The sequence below is a fragment of the Brassica napus genome, chromosome A8 (genome assembly GCF_020379485.1).
Source record: "Brassica napus cultivar Da-Ae chromosome A8, Da-Ae, whole genome shotgun sequence".
NCBI lineage: Eukaryota > Viridiplantae > Streptophyta > Magnoliopsida > Brassicales > Brassicaceae > Brassica > Brassica napus.
Window position 1 is genome coordinate 18,826,739 of NC_063441.1, and position 19,742 is coordinate 18,846,480.

The window sequence follows — 19,742 nt, forward strand, 5'->3', positions numbered from 1 at the left end:
AATTTACATCAGAGAAAGCTGGTTGTGTTTATTGTAAAATTTATTTAGTCTGCAAAATTAATCTCTAGGAACACTAGTTGTGTTTTAAAAGAAGCGTTAAGTCACTCTTCTGTTTTGTAATGATGAGGAGCCAACTCAGCCAACCATAAAGGATCAATTCTTGTCAGGTTGTTGATGTACTTCTGGCTGGTTTGCATAAGCTCGTCGAAGATAACACACTCAGGTTTGGAACGGAATAAAACAGAACTTGGGTGGATGTGCACAATCTCACCACTTTCCAAAGCCCTGTATGTACCATCCATCTGTCTCTGTGCTGCTTTAAGGAAAAACGACGCAGCAATACATCTACGGTACTCAAGCATGTCGTTTCCGCATGAAGACACATTAAAACCCATCTGTTCAACGTTTCCACGAATTTGTCTGCACAACAAGCATATTCAAAATTGATCACAAGACTGAACCACAATCATGTGAAAAGAAATCTCAAAAAGAAGACAAGACAAACCTATAAATGTCACGAGCATGTTTCAAGGAACGACTATTCACGAAGTTGACCTTACACCACTTTCTCATAATTTTCTCAACTTTCGCTTCACTTTTTTCCGCCTTTCTCTCCTCCAAGAACTCATCCAACTCTCGATAGACACTGAGATAAGTTAGATGATCCCCTTCAACGCTAACAAAGTGGTTTCTTGAAGTTCTTGCCTGACCAAAGATAAATAAAAAACAGCTGCTTTCATGAACTGTATATAAAGAAAAAAATGACAATCTCTCTCACCTCTCTTCTCTCTTCTGACGAGGATCATAAAATATGGATTCCACAGAAAGCATTGCAACAATGATTAACATTTCCTCAAGACAATTGAACTGATTGGCTAAAATCAGAGCTCTGGAGTAAACAGGCTCTAGTGGGAGCCGTGCCATTTGTTCCCCAGCGGGTTTTGCTAGTTTGCAATCATCAGTCAAGGCACCAAGCAAGTGCAACTCCGCCAATGCTTTTACAATGGCGCTCCTGTTTTTTTTTCAACAAAGCAATAAGAGAATATATACCTCAGCCATGTGTCAGGACTCAAGACTACAAATCAATTTTTTTCAACAACAATAACAACAGGAACTACCTTGAAGGTTTATCAATAAAATCAAATCCAAGAATATCATCAATCCCCAGAGCCTTGAGCTGCAAAATGACATTAGAGAGATTGCATCTCTTGATCTCTGGTTTGGTTGAATCCTCCAGTTTCCAAAAATCCCTCTCAGGATAAAGATGGAAACTTTTCCCATAACCGTCACGTCCTGCGCGCCCACTAAAATATAATCCAAAAGAAAAAAAAAACATATAAACCCACATTGAATGTAAAATATAAATGAATACAAAACATGGTACCTTCGTTGAATGGCCTGTGCTTTTGATACTGGAACAACATCAAGCGTCTCCATTCCTTTGTTCGGATCATAGGTTCGTGCCTTAACAACCCCAGAGTCTACCACATATCTTATTCCAGGAATTGTAATCGATGTCTCCGCTATATTTGTGGCCAAAACCACCTACAAATTTTACAAAACTGGATTAGTATATCATCAAATGTCTCAACCAAAAAATGTTACTCAACTTTACTAACCTTACGGAAACCAATAGGCGCAGGGGCGAAAACTCTCATCTGCTGCTCTGATGGAAGAGCAGAAAAGATAGCAAGTGGCAGCAGCTTCCTCTCGTCTTCAGGTAAATGCTGAAGTTTTTCTTGGACTAGTCTCTCAACAGATTCAATCTCCTCTTGTCCAGTGAGGAAAACAAGTATATCACCTTCTTCCTCCTCCGAATGAATCTTTTAAAATAAAATAAAAAATGTAAAAAATTAGATTTACTTATTCCCTAAAAGATGATAGGGTAAACAAGATCAATTAACCTGAAATATAGTATTCAAAGCTGCATCTACATAATCAGTCTCGGGATGAACAGTGTAAAACATGTCCACATCAAACTGTCTCCCTTCCACACGAAAATCTTTGGCACCGCCGTAGTAGTCACAGAAAACACGTGCGTCCAAACTCGCGGACATGATTATCAGCTTTAACGGAGATACTTTTCTGCCTTGACAGCCTCTCAACACACCACCAATCTCACTTCTCTCCCGTTGCACCTTTTTAAGCAAGGCCAGGAGAACATCAGTATGAACAGTCCTCTCGTGAGCTTCATCGATAATAATGACTGAATATCTAGAAAGAAGCCGATCCACCAACGCCTCTCTGCCAAAAAAAAAATTTGATGAGAAGAGACCAAGGCCTCACAGCATAAAGTTTTCTAACTTGTGGTTTTTTTAGTTTTACCTCAGCAAGAAACCATCAGTCATGTATTTTAACCTCGTGGAGCTAGAAGTAGTATCGTCAAACCTAACGGAGTAGCCAACCTTTTGTCCTAGCGGAACATCACACTCCTCAGCTACCCTTTTGGCAATGGTCAGGGCAGCGATACGCCTCGGCTGTGTTATCCCTACCATCTTTCCTTCCCGACAGAAACCAGCATTGAACAGGAACTGAGGCAGCTCTGTCAAAAACAAAAAACAAAAACATATGATCAAGTCCAAACAACTTGGATTAGAAAGTAATTGAGAGTTAACAACTTACGAGTAGTCTTCCCACTACCGGTTTCACCAACAATAATCAGAATATCATTCTTTTGAACCGCCTCAATAAGACGTTCCTCCTCTGTTAATTAAAAAAAATACAATCAGTTAGTCTCTCCACGGACATGAGACAAGTGTGAATTAGGGTAAGTGAAATAAAACTTGCACCTGAAGCTATAGGAAGAGACTTTCTATGTTCTGCTATCTTCTGCTTCTTGCTGTGTGATAAGTTCAGAGTGAAAATCGTTACTTTTTGTTCTGGGGATCATTGTAAATTACTCTAGAGAGTAGAGTAGATACTAACCTTGAGCGAGAAGCAACGGGTGATTTAGGGTTTCGTTTCCTGTTTAGCACAGAGCTCTTGAGTTCTCCTTGCGCCATTGATCAGACAATTTTCACCTAGTTTTGAGTCTTTTGACAGAGTTCGTTTGGTTCGAGTTTCGATTTGGGACAGAACAGGAAACGGTAAGGCTTGTGTTCTTCTTCTACTGTGAACGTAAATTAGGTTTTTGCTAGGTTTGTGGAAAATACCGGACGGTTGAACCGGCTAATAACTTTTATTTTCTTTTTCTTTTCTCTATTTGATAGTAGACCTCAATTTTGAAACGTAAAGAGGTAGAGTCAAACCAATCCGGTTTTAAAGTTAATTCCTTATATATTAAAAGAGAAACATGGTAATAAATGCATTTACACTATAATAGATATGTGATATCCTCACAATTATTTGATAATAAGTATGCTAACTAGATTTTGACCCGCGTTTGGAAAACGCGAGTTTTTTGAATTATATTATAATACAAAGTTTTAGTATATCGAAAAATATAATTTTTAACAGTTATATAATCTACGAATTAGTTTATTCGAGATTTTATATGTACACTTTTAAATACGTTTATTTTAGGCAATTAAGATAAAAAACAAACCGAACCGACCCGAAAATATAGGTTTAGTTCAGGTCCAAAGAAGATAACCTTTTGGGTTTTTTTTAGACCCGCAGGTCTTTGTTTGAGTTTGGATCCTACCCTAGACCCGATCACAAATATGTTGTGTTTATTAGGTATATTTGGATATTTCAAATATGTTTCCAGTAATATGGATATTTTTTAAAAAGTTTTTGGTTTACGATTATAGTTTTTGATTTGAAGTAAATTTTCAAATTAAAAAGAATTGGATATTTTTCAGTTCATCGTGTGAGATTTTGAATAAGATTTTGAATTTTTAGGTATTTGAATTTTTTGGGTATTTGTTTGGAGTTTCGAATATTTTTCAGATTTTTTAGATATTTCGATTTTTTTAGGATCTTAAATATCCGAACATATGTGGACCCATTACGTCCATATCAGGTCCAACAACCTTTTGATATAGGTTTTTAACTTTATTGTACAAAAACATGGTTGATGAAATATTTTTTTGAGTAAAGGTATCATAAGGAATAATATTATGATCTTTTAAAAATATTTAAAATATTGTATGGTTAGAATGATTAATGGTATTACCAAAAAAAATAGTTATACATGACTCCAACAACTTTTTTATATTAGATTTTTTAAGACTATTTCTCTTTTAATAGTATTGATTCGTTTTAAAGTGAAAATTATATAAAAGTATAATATCTAAACCAATAATTTTCAAAATCGTAAATTTTCAATACTGATATCATGAAGTCGGGTTAACTTTAACATAACCAATGAATTTCTACATTTTTGTGAAGGTAACATGAATATTCAGAAAACTCATTTTTAAATATGAAAATATCTATCAAACCATAGACGGTTGAAAGTTTAGTATATGATATGAGATTTTAGTGAGAAAATTTATATATGATATGATTGCTTTATTATAAAGAAAAGAGGAAGTTAGAATCTACACATATATATCGTGTAACTTCTCTTGCTTTAAATCATATATTATATGATAAATTGATAATATAAAACATTAGTTTCAATGCTTTTACGATTAAAAATCAAAATGGTAAATATAGTAATAGTAGTGATTAGGATTTAGGAGTGATATTTGAATAAATAAAGGAATTGAATAAATTATTGTTAGATAAATATATAGTAACATATTGTTAGTCTAAATTTAAGGTAAGACCAAAAAATAATGAGATAAATGAAAGGGTCCAAACAACTTTCATAGGTAGATTTTTTAAGACTCTTTCTCTTTTAATAGTATTGATGTGTCCACATTATATACATAAATGTGTTCACACTATGTAACATATTGATGAAAAATTCTTAAAAAATATTCATCTATCCACAAAATATTCTTGTTATACTAATTTCTAAATCACAAAACCCAAATCTACAATATTTCTCAAAAAACTGAAAACTTTCCTAAAATAAAAGTTTTTAAAAAATTATTTTAAAATACAACATATTGAAGAAACATTCTTAAAGAATACTCATCTATCCACAAATATTCTTGTTATCCTAATTTCTAAATCACAAAACCCAAATCTACAATATTTCTCAAAAAAATGAAAACTTTCCAAAAATAGAAGTTTTCAAGAAAATTATTTTAAAATACACTATACATATGAAAAATTCTTAAAGAATACTCATCTATCCACAAACATTCTTGTTATCCTAATTATAAATCACAAAACCCAAATCTACAATATTTTTCAAAAAAATGAAAACTTTCCAAAATGGAAGTTTTCAAGAAATTATTTAAAAATACAACATATTGATGAAAAATTCTTAAAGAATACTCATCTATCCACAAATATTCTTGTTATCCTAATTTCTAAATAAAAAACTCAAATCTACAATATTTCTCAAAAAATGAAAACTTTCCTAAAATAGAAAATTTTAAGAAAATTATTTTAAAATACAACATATTGATGAAAAATTCTTAAAGAATACTCCTCTTTCCACAAATATTCTTGTTATCCTAATTTCTAAATCACAAACCCAAATCTACAATATTTCTCAAAAAATGAAAACTTTCCAGAAATAGAAGTTTTTAAGAAAATTATTTTAAAATACAACATATTGATGAAAAATTCTTAAAGAATACTCATCTATCCACAAATATTCTTGTTATCCTAATTTCTAAATCACAAAACCCAAATCTACAATTTTCTCAAAAATGAAAACTTTCCTAAAATAGAAGTTTTTAAGAAAATTATTTTAAAATACAACATATTGATGAAAAATTCTTAAAAAATACTCATCTATCCACAAATATTCTTGTTATCTTAATTTCTAAATCACAAAACCCAAATCTACAATATTTCTCAAAAAAATGAAAACTTTCCAAAAATAGAAGTTTTCAAGAAAATTATTTAAAAATACACTATACATATGGAAAATTCTTAAAGAATACTCATCTATCCACAAATATTCTTGTTATCCTAATTTCTAAATCACAAAATCCAAATCTACAATATTTCTCAAAAAATGAAAACTTTCCAAAATAGAAGTTTTTAAGAAAATAATTTTAAAATACAATATATTGATGAAAAATTCTTAAAGAACACTAGGCTATCCACAAATATTCTTGTTATCCTAATTTCTAAATCACAAAACCCAAATCTACAATATTTCTCAAAAAATGAAAACTTTCCAGAAATAGAAGTTTTCAAGAAAATTATTTTAAAATACAACATATTGATTAAAAATTCTTAAAGAATACTCATCTATCCACAAATATTCTTGTTATCCTAATTTCTAAATCACAAAACCCAAATCTACAATTTTTTTTTTGTCATCAACATAAACAAACTCATACAGACTCTGTAAACCAACTGGAGGATGTTGGTCCATGTGAACGACGAAAGACGGCTGTTTCCTGGCACGACGTGCTAGGGTATCCGCCTTTCTATTTTGCGTTCTTGGTACATGGATATCTCTGATCGTGAAAAACTTTCCTTCAGGACTTTAAAATCTTCTAAATAACTTGCAAAAGCTGGCCATTCTTCTGGTTCCGAAACCATCTTCACCAATTGAGACAATCCGTTGCAAACGTAACCTGAAATTGACGTAAGTTCCTCATACATTCTATTGCCCAAAGTAGTGCTTCCATCTCCGCATGGAGAGGATATAACTAGCTCGAACATTTCTTGCCCCCATCAGCCCTTTAAAACCTGCTAAAGTACTGAACCATCCCTGTCCAGAGAAATCATCATTCTCTTTCCAGGATCCATCTGTGAAACACCATCTACCTGGATTACCGGTAATGTCGGAATCTCTACCTGTGTCCCGTTCTTCTGTTCTTTTGCTATCTGCGCTTCGGACCATAGTGTGGATTTGTTTTCTGCCACTTTAAGCGTATCTATGGGATCCAATCAAGATTGCTAAAAACTTTGCTATTTCTCCTTTCTTCGAGATATACCAAGAATCCAAGCAAAGGTGATCCTCTAATTGCGGAAGCACTCTCCAGAAAAGATAATCCTATTTTGTAAAAATAACATTGTTGGAAAGATAGTTTGGTTGATGTATCTTTGATAGCGCCCAAACCTGACATACTGGAGGACATTCAAAAACACATGGTTAATTGATTCCTCATCAGCTCCACATCTTGCACAACATATATCACCGTTTATCCCTCTCGCTTTCAAGTTCTTCTAATAACTGCTACACAATCCTGTAATTAATTGCCATAGAAAATGTTTGATCTTTGGTGGACAACGTACTTTCCAACAAAACGCCTTTAAGGCTCAACTGAAGGTCCCAACATTACCGGAGGTCGTTCCCTATCTGGATAAACCCGCTCCACCTGATAACCTTATTTGACCGTATATTTCCCATTGTTTGTGAAATGCCAACCCTCTCTGTCAACTCTCTGAGTTCGACTCAGAGGATACTTTTCATATTTTCACATCTTGTGGGTTCACTAAAGCCCGAATTGCCTGCATATTCAAGTTCGCGAATAGGATCAATGAAGATCCACTGTGAGTCAGGGCTGATATGTTGAAATTTTTATTTTTTATTGGCTGGTCTCGGCACCCAAATCTACAATATTTCTAAAAAAATGAAAACTTTCCAAAATAGAAGTTTTTAAAAAATTATTTAAAATACACATATTATGAAAAATTCTTAAAGACACTCATCTATCCACAAATATTCTTGTTATCCTAATTTTTAAATCACAAACCCAAATCTACAATATTTCTCAAAAAATGAAAACTTTCCAAAATAGAAGTTTTTAAGAAAATTATTTTAAAATACAACATATTGATGAAAAATGTTAAAAAATACTCATCTATCCACAAATATTCTTGTTATCCTAATTTCTAAATCACAAAACCCAAATCTACAATATTTCTCAAAAAAATGAAATTTTCCAAAATAAAGTTTTTAAGAAATTATTTTAAAATACAACATATTGATGAAAAATTCTAGAAGAATACTCATCTATCCACAAATATTCTTGTTATCCTAATTTCTAAATCACAAAACCCAATCTACAATATTTCTCAAAAAATGAAAACTTTCCTAAAATAGAAGTTTTTAGAAAATTATTTTAAAATACAACATATTGATGAAAAATTCTTAAAAGAACACTCATCTATCCACAAATATTCTTGTTATCCTAATTTCTAAATCACAAACCCAATCTACAATATTTCTCAAAAAATGAAAACTTTCCTAAAATAGAAGTTTTTAAGAAAATTATTTTAAAATACAACATATTGATGAAAATTCTTAAAGAATACTCATCTATCCACAAATATTCTTTTTATCCTAATTTCTAAATCACAAAACCCAAATATACAATATTTCTCAAAAAAATGAAAACTTTCCTAAAATAGAAGTTTTTAAGAAAATTATTTTAAAATACAACATATTGATGAAAATTCTTAAAAATACTCATCTATCCACAAATATTCTTGTTATCCTAATTTCTAAATCACAAAACCAAATCTACAATATTTCTCAAAAAACAAAAACTTTCCTAAATAGAAGTTTTTAAGAAAATTATTTTAAAATACAACATATTGATGAAAATTCTTAAAGAATACTCATCTATCCACAAATATTCTTGTTATCCTAATTTCTAAATCACAAAACCCAAATCTACAATATTTCTCAAAAAACAGAAAACTTTCCAAAATAGAAGATTTTAAAAAAGTTTTTAAAAATTATTTTAAAATACAACATATTGATGAAAATCTTAAAAATACTCATCTATCCACAAATATTCTTGTTATCCTAATTTCTAAATCACAAACCCAAATCTACAATATTTCTCAAAAAATGAAAACTTTCCAAATATAGTTTTTAAGAAAATTATTTAAAATACAACATATTGATGAAAAATTCTTAAAGATACTCATCTATCCACAAATATTCTTGTTATCCTAATTTCTAAATCACAAACCCAAATCTACAATATTTCTCAAAAAATGAAAACTTTCCTAAATAGAAGTTTTTTAAGAAAATATTTTAAATACAACATATTGATGAAAATTCTTAAGAATACTCATCTATCCACAAATATTCTTGTTATCCTAATTTCTAAATCACAAACCCAAATCTACAATATTTCTCAAAAAAATGAAAACTTTCCTAAAATAGAAGTTTTTAAGAAAATTATTTTAAAATACAACATATTGATGAAAAATTCTTAAAAATACTCATCTATCCACAAATTCTTGTTATCCTAATTTCTAAATCACAAAACCCAAATCTACAATATTTCTCAAAAATGAAAACTTTCCTAAATAGAAGTTTTTAAGAAAATTATTTTAAAATACAACATATTGATGAAAATTCTTAAGAATACTCATCTATCCACAAATATTCTTGTTATCCTAATTTCTAAATCACAAACCCAAATCTACAATATTTCTCAAAAAATGAAAACTTTCCTAAAATAGAAGTTTTTAAGAAAATTATTTTAAAATACAACATATTGATGAAAATTCTTAAAGACTCATCTATCCACAAATTCTTTGTTATCCTAATTTCTAAATCACAAAACCCAATATACAATATTTCTCAAAAAATGAAAACTTTCCTAAAATAGAAGTTTTTAAGAAAATTATTTTAAAATACAACATATTGATGAAAATTTCTTAAAAATACTCATCTATCCACAAATATTCTTGTTATCCTAATTTCTAAATCACAAACCCAATCTACAATATTTCTCAAAAAATGAAAACTTTCCTAAAATAGAAGTTTTTAAGAAAATTATTTTAAAATACAACATATTGATGAAAAATTCTTAAAGAATACTCATCTATCCACAAATATTCTTGTTATCCTAATTTCTAAATCACAAAACCCAAATCTACAATATTTCTCAAAAAAGAAAACTTTCCTAAATAGAAGTTTTTAAGAAAATTATTTTAAAATACAACATATTGATGAAAAATTCTTAAAGAATACTCATCTATCCACAAATATTTTGTTATCCTAATTTCTAAATCACAAACCCAAATCTACAATATTTCTCAAAAAAATGAAAACTTTCCTAAAAGAAGTTTTTTAAGAAATTATTTTAAAATACAACATATTGATGAAAAATTCTTAAAGAATACTCATCTATCCACAAATATTCTTGTTATCCTAATTTCTAAATCACAAACCCAAATCTACAATATTTCTCAAAAATGAAAACTTTCCTAAAATAGAAGTTTTTAAGAAATTATTTTAAAATACAACATATTGATGAAAAATTCTTAAAAATACTCATCTATCCACAATATTCTTGTTATCCTAATTTCTAAATCACAAACCCAAATCTACAATATTTCTCTCAAAAAATGAAAACTTTCCTAAAATAGAAGTTTTTAAGAAAATTATTTAAAATACAACATATTGATGAAAAATTTTAAAATACTCATCTATCCACAAATATTCTTGTTATCCTAATTTCTAAATCACAAAACCCAAATCTACAATATTTCTCAAAAAATGAAAACTTTCCTAAAATAGAAGTTTTTAAGAAAATTATTTTAAAATAACATATTGATGAAAATTCTTAAAAATACTCATCTATCCACAAATATTCTTGTTATCCTAATTTCTAAATCACAAACCCAAATCTACAATATTTCTCAAAAAATGAAAACTTTCCTAAAATAGAAGTTTTTAAGAAATTATTTTAAAATACAAATATTGATGAAAAATTCTTAAAGAATACTCATCTATCCACAAATATTCTTGTTATCCTAATTTCTAAATCACAAAACCCAAATCTACAATATTTCTCAAAAAAATGAAAACTTTCCTAAAATAGAAGTTTTTAAGAAAATTATTTTAAAATACAACAATATGAAAAAATTCTTAAGAAATACTCATCTATCCACAAATATTCTTGTTATCCTAATTTCTAAATCACAAAACCCAATCTACAATATTTCTCAAAAAATAAAACTTTCCTAAAATAGAAGTTTTTAAGAAAATTATTTAAAATACAACATATTGATGAAAAATTCTTAAAAATACTCTCTCCCCCAAATATTCTTGTTATCCTAATTTCTAAATCACAAAACCCAATCTACATTTTCTCAAAAAAATGAAAACTTTCCTAAAATAGAAGTTTTTAAGAAAATTATTTTAAAATACAACATATTGATGAAAAATTCTTAAAAATACTCATCTATCCACAAATATTCTTGTTATCCTAATTTCTAAATCACAAACCCAAATCTACAATATTTCTCAAAAATGAAAACTTTCCTAAAATAGAAGTTTTTAAGAAAATTATTTTAAAATACAACATATTGATGAAAATTCTTAAAGAATACTCATCTATCCACAAATATTCTTGTTATCCTAATTTCTAAATCACAAACCCAAATCTACAATATTTCTCAAAAAAACAGAACTTTCCTAAATAGAAGTTTTTTAAAAATTATTTTAAAATACAACATATTGATGAAAAATTCTTAAAAATACTCATCTATCCACAAATATTCTTGTTATCCTAATTTCTAAATCACAAACCCAAATCTACAATATTTCTCAAAAATGAAAACTTTCCAAAATAGAAGTTTTTAAGAAAATTATTTTAAAATACAACATATTGATGAAAATTTCTTAAAGATACTCATCTATCCACAAATATTCTTGTTATCCTAATTTCTAAATCACAAAACCCAAATCTACAATATTTCTCAAAAAAATGAAAACTTTCCTAAAATAAGTTTTTTAGAAAATTATTTAAAATACAACATATTGATGAAAAATTCTTAAAGAATACTCATCTATCCACAAATATTCTTGTTATCCTAATTTCTAAATCATCACAACCCAAATCTACAATATTTCTCAAAAAAATGAAAACTTTCCTAAAATAGAAGTTTTTAAGAAATTATTTTAAAATACAACATATTGATGAAAAATTCTTAAAGAATACTCATCTATCCACAAATATTCTTGTTATCCTAATTTCTAAATCACAAACCCAAATCTACAATATTTCTCAAAAATGAAAACTTTCCTAAAATAGAAGTTTTTAAGAAATTATTTAAAATACAACATATTGATGAAAAATTCTTAAAGAATACTCATCTATCCACAAATATTCTTGTTATCCTAATTTCTAAATCACAAAAACCAAATCTACAATATTTCTCAAAAAAACAAAAACTTTCCTAAATAGAAGTTTTTAAGAAAATTATTTAAAATACAACATATTGATGAAAAATTCTTAAAGAATACTCATCTATCCACAAATATTCTTGTTATCCTAATTTCTAAATCACAAACCCAAATCTACAATATTTCTCAAAAAAGAAAACTTTCCTAAAATAGAAGTTTTAAGAAAATTATTTAAAATACAACATATTGATGAAAAATTTTTAAAAATACTCATCTATCCACAAATATTCTTGTTATCCTAATTTCTAAATCACAAAACCAAATCTACAATATTTCTCAAAAAAATGAAAACTTTCCTAAAATAGAAGTTTTTAAGAAAATTATTTTAAAATACAACATATTGATGAAAAATTCTTAAAAATACTCATCTATCCACAAATATTCTTGTTATCCTAATTTCTAAATCACAAACCCAAATCTACAATATTTCTCAAAAAAATGAAAACTTTCCTAAAATAGAAGTTTTTAAGAAAATTATTTTAAATACAACATATTGATGAAAAATTCTTAAAAAATACTCATCTATCCACAAATATTCTTGTTATCCTAATTTCTAAATCACAAAACCCAAATCTACAATATTTCTCAAAAAATGAAAACTTTCCTAAAATAGAAGTTTTTAAGAAAATTTTTAAAATACAACATATTGATGAAAAATTCTTAAAGAATACTCATCTATCCACAAATATTCTTGTTATCCTAATTTCTAAATCACAAAACCCAAATCTACAATATTTCTCAAAAAATGAAAACTTTCCTAAAATAGAAGTTTTTAAGAAAATTATTTTAAAATACAACATATTGATGAAAAATTCTTAAAAATACTCATCTATCCACAAATACTCTTGTTATCCTAATTTCTAAATCACAAAACCCAAATCTACAATATTTTTCAAAAAAATGAAAACTTTCCAAAAATGGAAGTTTTTAAGAAAATTATTTTAAAATACAACATATTGATGAAAAATTCTTAAAATACTCATCTATCCACAAATATTCTTGTTATCCTAATTTCTAAATCACAAAACCCAAATCTACATATTTCTCAAAAAATGAAAACTTTCCTAAAATAGAAGTTTTTAAGAAAATTATTTTAAAATACAACATATTGATGAAAAATTCTTAAAGAATACTCATCTATCCACAAATATTCTTGTTATCCTAATTTCTAAATCACAAAACCCAATCTACAATATTTCTCAAAAAAAAAACTTTCCTAAAATAGAAGTTTTAAGAAAATTATTTTAAAATACAACATATTGATGAAAAATTCTTAAAGAATACTCATCTATCCACAAATATTCTTGTTATCCTAATTTCTAAATCACAAAACCCAAATCTACAATATTTCTCAAAAAATGAAAACTTTCCTAAAATAGAGTTTTTAAGAAAATTATTTTAAAATACAACATATTGATGAAAAATCTTAAAGAATACTCATCTATCCACAAATATTCTTGTTATCCTAATTTCTAAATCACAAAACCCAAATCTACAATATTTCTCAAAAAAACAGAAACTTTCCTAAAATAGAAGTTTTTAAGAAAATTATTTTAAAATACAACATATTGATGAAAAATTCTTAAAGAATACTCATCTATCCACAAATATTCTTGTTATCCTAATTTCTAAATCACAAAACCCAAATCTACAATATTTCTCAAAAAATGAAAACTTTCCTAAAATAGAAGTTTTTAAGAAAATTATTTTAAAATACAACATATTGATGAAAATTCTTAAAGAATACTCATCTATCCACAAATATTCTTGTTATCCTAATTTCTAAATCACAAAACCCAAATATACAATATTTCTCAAAAAAAATGAAAACTTTCCTAAAATAGAAGTTTTTAAGAAATTATTTTAAAATACAACATATTGATGAAAAATTCTTAAAGAATACTCATCTATCCACAAATATTCTTGTTATCCTAATTTCTAAATCACAAAACCCAAATCTACATATTTCTCAAAAAAATGAAAACTTTCCTAAAATAGAAGTTTTTAAGAAAATATTTTAAAATACAACATATTGATGAAAATTCTTAAAGAATACTCATCTATCCACAAATATTCTTGTTATCCTAATTTCTAAATCACAAAACCCAAATCTACAATATTCTCTCAAAAATGAAAACTTTCCTAAAATAGAAGTTTTAAAGAAAATTATTTTAAAATACAACATATTGATGAAAAATTCTTAAAGAATACTCATCTATCCACAAATATTCTTGTTATCCTAATTTCTAAATCACAAACCCAAATCTACAATATTTCTCAAAAAACAGAAAACTTTCCTAAAATAGAAGTTTTTAAGAAATTATTTTAAATACAACATATTGATGAAAATTCTTAAAGAATACTCATCTATCCACAAATATTCTTGTTATCCTAATTTCTAAATCACAAAACCCAAATCTACAATATTTCTCAAAAAAATAAAACTTTCCTAAAATAGAAGTTTTTAAGAAAATTATTTAAAATACAACATATTGATGAAAAATTCTTAAAGAATACTCATCTATCCACAAATATTCTTGTTATCCTAATTTCTAAATCACAAAACCAAATCTACAATATTTCTCAAAAAATGAAAACTTTCCTAAAATAGAAGTTTTTAAGAAAATTATTTTAAAATACAACATATTGATGAAAATTCTTAAAAATACTCATCTATCCACAAATATTCTTGTATCCTAATTTCTAAATCACAAAACCCAAATCTACAATATTTCTCAAAAAATGAAAACTTTCCTAAATAGAAGTTTTTAAGAAAATTATTTTAAAATACACATATTGATGAAAAATTCTTAAAGAATACTCATCTATCCACAAATATTCTTGTTATCCTAATTTCTAAATCACAAAACCCAAATCTACAATATTTCTCAAAAAAATGAAACTTTCCTCCTAAATAGAAGTTTTTAAGAAAATATTTAAAATACAACATATTGATGAAAATTCTTAAAAATACTCATCTATCCACAAATATTCTTGTTATCCTAATTTCTAAATCACAAAACCCAAATCTACAATATTTCTCAAAAATGAAAACTTTCCTAAATAGAAGTTTTTAAGAAAATTATTTTAAATACAACATATTGATGAAAAATTCTTAAAGAATACTCATCTATCCACAAATATTCTTGTTATCCTAATTTCTAAATCACAAAACCCAAATCTACAATATTTCTCAAAAATGAAAAACTTTCCTAAAATAGAAGTTTTTAAGAAAATTATTTTAAAATACAACATATTGATGAAAAATTCTTAAAGAATACTCATCTATCCACAAATATTCTTGTTATCCTAATTTCTAAATCACAAACCCAAATCTACAATATTTCTCAAAAAAATGAAAACTTTCCTAAATAGAAGTTTTTAAGAAATTATTTTAAAATACAACATATTGATGAAAATTCTTAAAGAATACTCATCTATCCACAAATATTCTTGTTATCCTAATTTCTAAATCACAAAACCCAAATCTACAATTTTCTCAAAAAAAAAACTTTCCTAAAATAGAAGTTTTTAAAGAAAATTATTTTAAAATACAACATATTGATGAAAAATTCTTAAAAATACTCATCTATCCACAAATATTCTTGTTATCCTAATTTCTAAATCACAAAACCCAAATCTACAATATTTCTCAAAAAATGAAAACTTTCCAAAATAGAAGTTTTTAAGAAAATTATTTTAAAATACAACATATTGATGAAAAATTCTTAAAGATACTCATCTATCCACAAATATTCTTGTTATCCTAATTTCTAAATCACAAAACCCAAATCTACAATTTTCTCAAAAATGAAAACTTTCCTAAAATAGAAGTTTTTAAGAAAATTATTTTAAAATACAACATATTGATGAAAATTCTTAAAGAATACTCATCTATCCACAAATATTCTTGTTATCCTAATTTCTAAATCACAAAACCCAAATCTACAATATTTCTCAAAAAATGAAAACTTTCCTAAAATAGAAGTTTTTAAGAAAATTATTTTAAAATACAACATATTGATGAAAAATTCTTAAAGAATACTCATCTATCCACAAATATTCTTGTTATCCTAATTTCTAAATCACAAAACCCAAATCTACAATATTTCTCAAAAATGAAAACTTTCCTAAAATAGAAGTTTTTAAGAAAATTATTTTAAAATACAACATATTGATGAAAATTCTTAAAGAATACTCATCTATCCACAAATATTCTTGTTATCCTAATTTCTAAATCACAAAACCCAAATCTACAATATTTCTCAAAAAATGAAAACTTTCCTAAAATAGAAGTTTTTAAGAAATTATTTTAAAATACAACATATTGATGAAAAATTCTTAAAAATACTCATCTATCCACAAATATTCTTGTTATCCTAATTTCTAAATCACAAAACCCAAATCTACAATATTTCTCAAAAAATAAAACTTTCCTAAAATAGAAGTTTTTAAGAAATTATTTTAAAATACAACATATTGATGAAAAATTCTTAAAGAATACTCATCTATCCCACAATTCTTGTTATCCTAATTTCTAAATCACAAAACCCAAATCTACAATATTTCTCAAAAAATGAAAACTTTCCTAAAATAGAAGTTTTTAAGAAAATTATTTTAAAATACAACATATTGATGAAAATTCTTAAAGAATACTCATCTATCCACAAATATTCTTGTTATCCTAATTTCTAAATCACAAAACCCAAATCTACAATATTTCTCAAAAAAATGAAAACTTTCCTAAAATAGAAGTTTTTAAGAAAATTATTTTAAAATACAATATTGATGAAAAATTCTTAAAGAATACTCATCTATCCACAAATATTCTTGTTATCCTAATTTCTAAATCACAAAACCCAATCTACAATATTTCTCAAAAAAGAAAACTTTCCTAAATAGAAGTTTTAAGAAAATTATTTTAAATACAACATATTGATGAAAATTCTTAAAGAATACTCATCTATCCACAAATATTCTTGTTATCCTAATTTCTAAATCACAAAACCCAATCTACAATATTTCTCAAAAAAATGAAAACTTTCCTAAAATAGAAGTTTTTAAGAAAATTATTTTAAAATACAACATATTGATGAAAATTCTTAAAAATACTCATCTATCCACAAATATTCTTGTTATCCTAATTTCTAAATCACAAAACCCAAATCTACAATATTTCTCAAAAAAATGAAAACTTTCCTAAAATAGAAGTTTTAAAGAAATTATTTTAAATACAACATATTGATGAAAAATTCTTAAAGAATACTCATCTATCCACAAATATTCTTGTTATCCTAATTTCTAAATCACAAAACCCAAATCTACAATATTTCTCAAAAATGAAAACTTTCCTAAAATAGAAGTTTTTAAGAATTATTTTAAAATACAACATATTGATGAAAATTCTTAAAGAATACTCATCTATCCACAAATATTCTTGTTATCCTAATTTCTAAATCACAAAACCCAAATCTACAATATTTCTCAAAAATGAAAACTTTCCTAAAATAGAAGTTTTTAAGAAAATTATTTAAAAATACAACATATTGATGAAAATTCTTAAAGAATACTCATCTATCCACAAATATTCTTGTTATCCTAATTTCTAAATCACAAACCCAAATCTACAATATTTCTCAAAAAATGGAAAACTTTCCTAAATAGAAGTTTTTAAGAAAATTATTTAAAATACAACATATTGATGAAAAATCTTAAAGAATACTCATCTATCCACAAATATTCTTGTTATCCTAATTTCTAAATCACAAAACCCAAATCTACAATATTTCTCAAAAAAAATGAAAACTTTCCAAAATAGAAGTTTTTAAGAAATTATTTTAAAATACAACATATTGATGAAAATTCTTAAAAATACTCATCTATCCACAAATATTCTTGTTATCCTAATTTCTAAATCACAAAACCCAAATCTACAATATTTCTCAAAAAAATGAAAACTTTCCTAAAATAGAAGTTTTAAGAAAATTTTAAAATACAACATATTGATGAAAAATTCTTAAAGAATACTCATCTATCCACAATATTCTTGTTATCCTAATTTCTAAATCACAAAACCCAAATCTACAATATTTCTCAAAAAAATGAAAACTTTCCTAAAATAGAAGTTTTTAAGAAAATTTTTTAAAATACAACATATTGATGAAAAATTCTTAAAAATACTCATCTATCCACAAATATCTTGTTATCCTAATTTCTAAATCACAAAACCCAATCTACAATATTTCTCAAAAAATGAAAACTTTCCTAAAATAGAAGTTTTAAGAAAATTATTTTAAAATACAACATATTGATGAAAAATTCTTAAAAATACTCATCTATCCACAAATTTCTTGTTATCCTAATTTCTAATCACAAAACCCAATCTACAATATTTCTCAAAAAATAAAAACTTTCAAAATAGAAGTTTTTAAGAAAATATTTAAATACAACATATTTGATGAAACCTTAAAAATAGAAGTTTTTTAAGAAAATTATTTAAAATACAACATATTGATGAAAAATTCTTAAAGAATACTCATCTATCCACAAATATTTTGTTATCCTAATTTCTAAATCACAAAACCCAAATCTACAATATTTCTCAAAAAAGAAAACTTTCCTAAATAGAAGTTTTTAAGAAAATTATTTTAAAATACAACATATTGATGAAAAATTCTTAAAGAATACTCATCTATCCACAAATATTCTTGTTATCCTAATTTCTAAATCACAAACCCAAATATACAATATTTCTCAAAAAAATGAAAACTTTCCTAAAATAGAAGTTTTTAAGAAAATTATTTTAAATACAACATATTGATGAAAAATTCTTAAAGAATACTCATCTATCCACAAATATTCTTGTTATCCTAATTTCTAAATCACAAAACCCAAATCTACAATATTTTCAAAAAATGAAAACTTTCCTAAAATAGAAGTTTTTAAGAAATTATTTTAAAATACACATATTGATGAAAAATTCTTAAAGAATACTCATCTATCCACAATATTCTTGTTATCCTAATTTCTAAATCACAAAACCCAAATCTACAATATTCTCAAAAAATGAAAACTTTCCTAAAATAGAAGTTTTTAAGAAAATATTTTAAAATACAACATATTGATGAAAAATTCTTAAAGATACTCATCTATCCACAAATATTCTTGTTATCCTAATTTCTAAATCACACAAAACCAAATCTACAATATTTCTCAAAAAAATGAAAACTTTCCTAAATAGAAGTTTTAAGAAAATTATTTTAAAATACAACATATTGATGAAAAATTCTTAAAGAATACTCATCTATCCACAAATATTCTTGTTATCCTAATTTCTAAATCACAAACCCCAAATCTACAATATTTCTCAAAAAACAGAAAACTTTCCTAAAATAGAAGTTTTAAAGAAAATATTTTAAAATACAACATATTGATGAAAATTCTTAAGAATACTCATCTATCCACAAATATTCTTGTTATCCTAATTTCTAAATCACAAACCCAATCTACAATATTTCTCCAAAAAATAAAACTTTCCTAAATAGAAGTTTTTAAGAAAATA

The 19,742-nt window shown here is 25.8% G+C and overlaps 1 protein-coding gene across 1 annotated transcript in view; it reads right to left on the reverse strand.

Moving 5' to 3' along the window:
* Positions 1-38: 38 nt before the first annotated feature.
* The window catches only part of LOC106360102 (pre-mRNA-splicing factor ATP-dependent RNA helicase DEAH10-like), a 33,364-nt gene continuing 13,660 nt past the window's right edge, over positions 39-19,742 (reverse strand). Inside the window, exons 3-13 of the mRNA XM_048737521.1 lie at positions 2,926-3,005; positions 2,790-2,839; positions 2,623-2,703; positions 2,326-2,542; positions 1,905-2,244; positions 1,620-1,823; positions 1,385-1,545; positions 1,119-1,304; positions 779-1,012; positions 506-700; positions 39-420 (exon numbers count right to left, since the gene is read on the reverse strand). Coding sequence (XP_048593478.1) covers positions 102-420; positions 506-700; positions 779-1,012; positions 1,119-1,304; positions 1,385-1,545; positions 1,620-1,823; positions 1,905-2,244; positions 2,326-2,542; positions 2,623-2,703; positions 2,790-2,839; positions 2,926-3,005 — 2,067 coding nt within the window. The 3' untranslated portion in view covers positions 39-101. The remainder of the gene's footprint in view (positions 421-505; positions 701-778; positions 1,013-1,118; positions 1,305-1,384; positions 1,546-1,619; positions 1,824-1,904; positions 2,245-2,325; positions 2,543-2,622; positions 2,704-2,789; positions 2,840-2,925; positions 3,006-19,742) is intronic.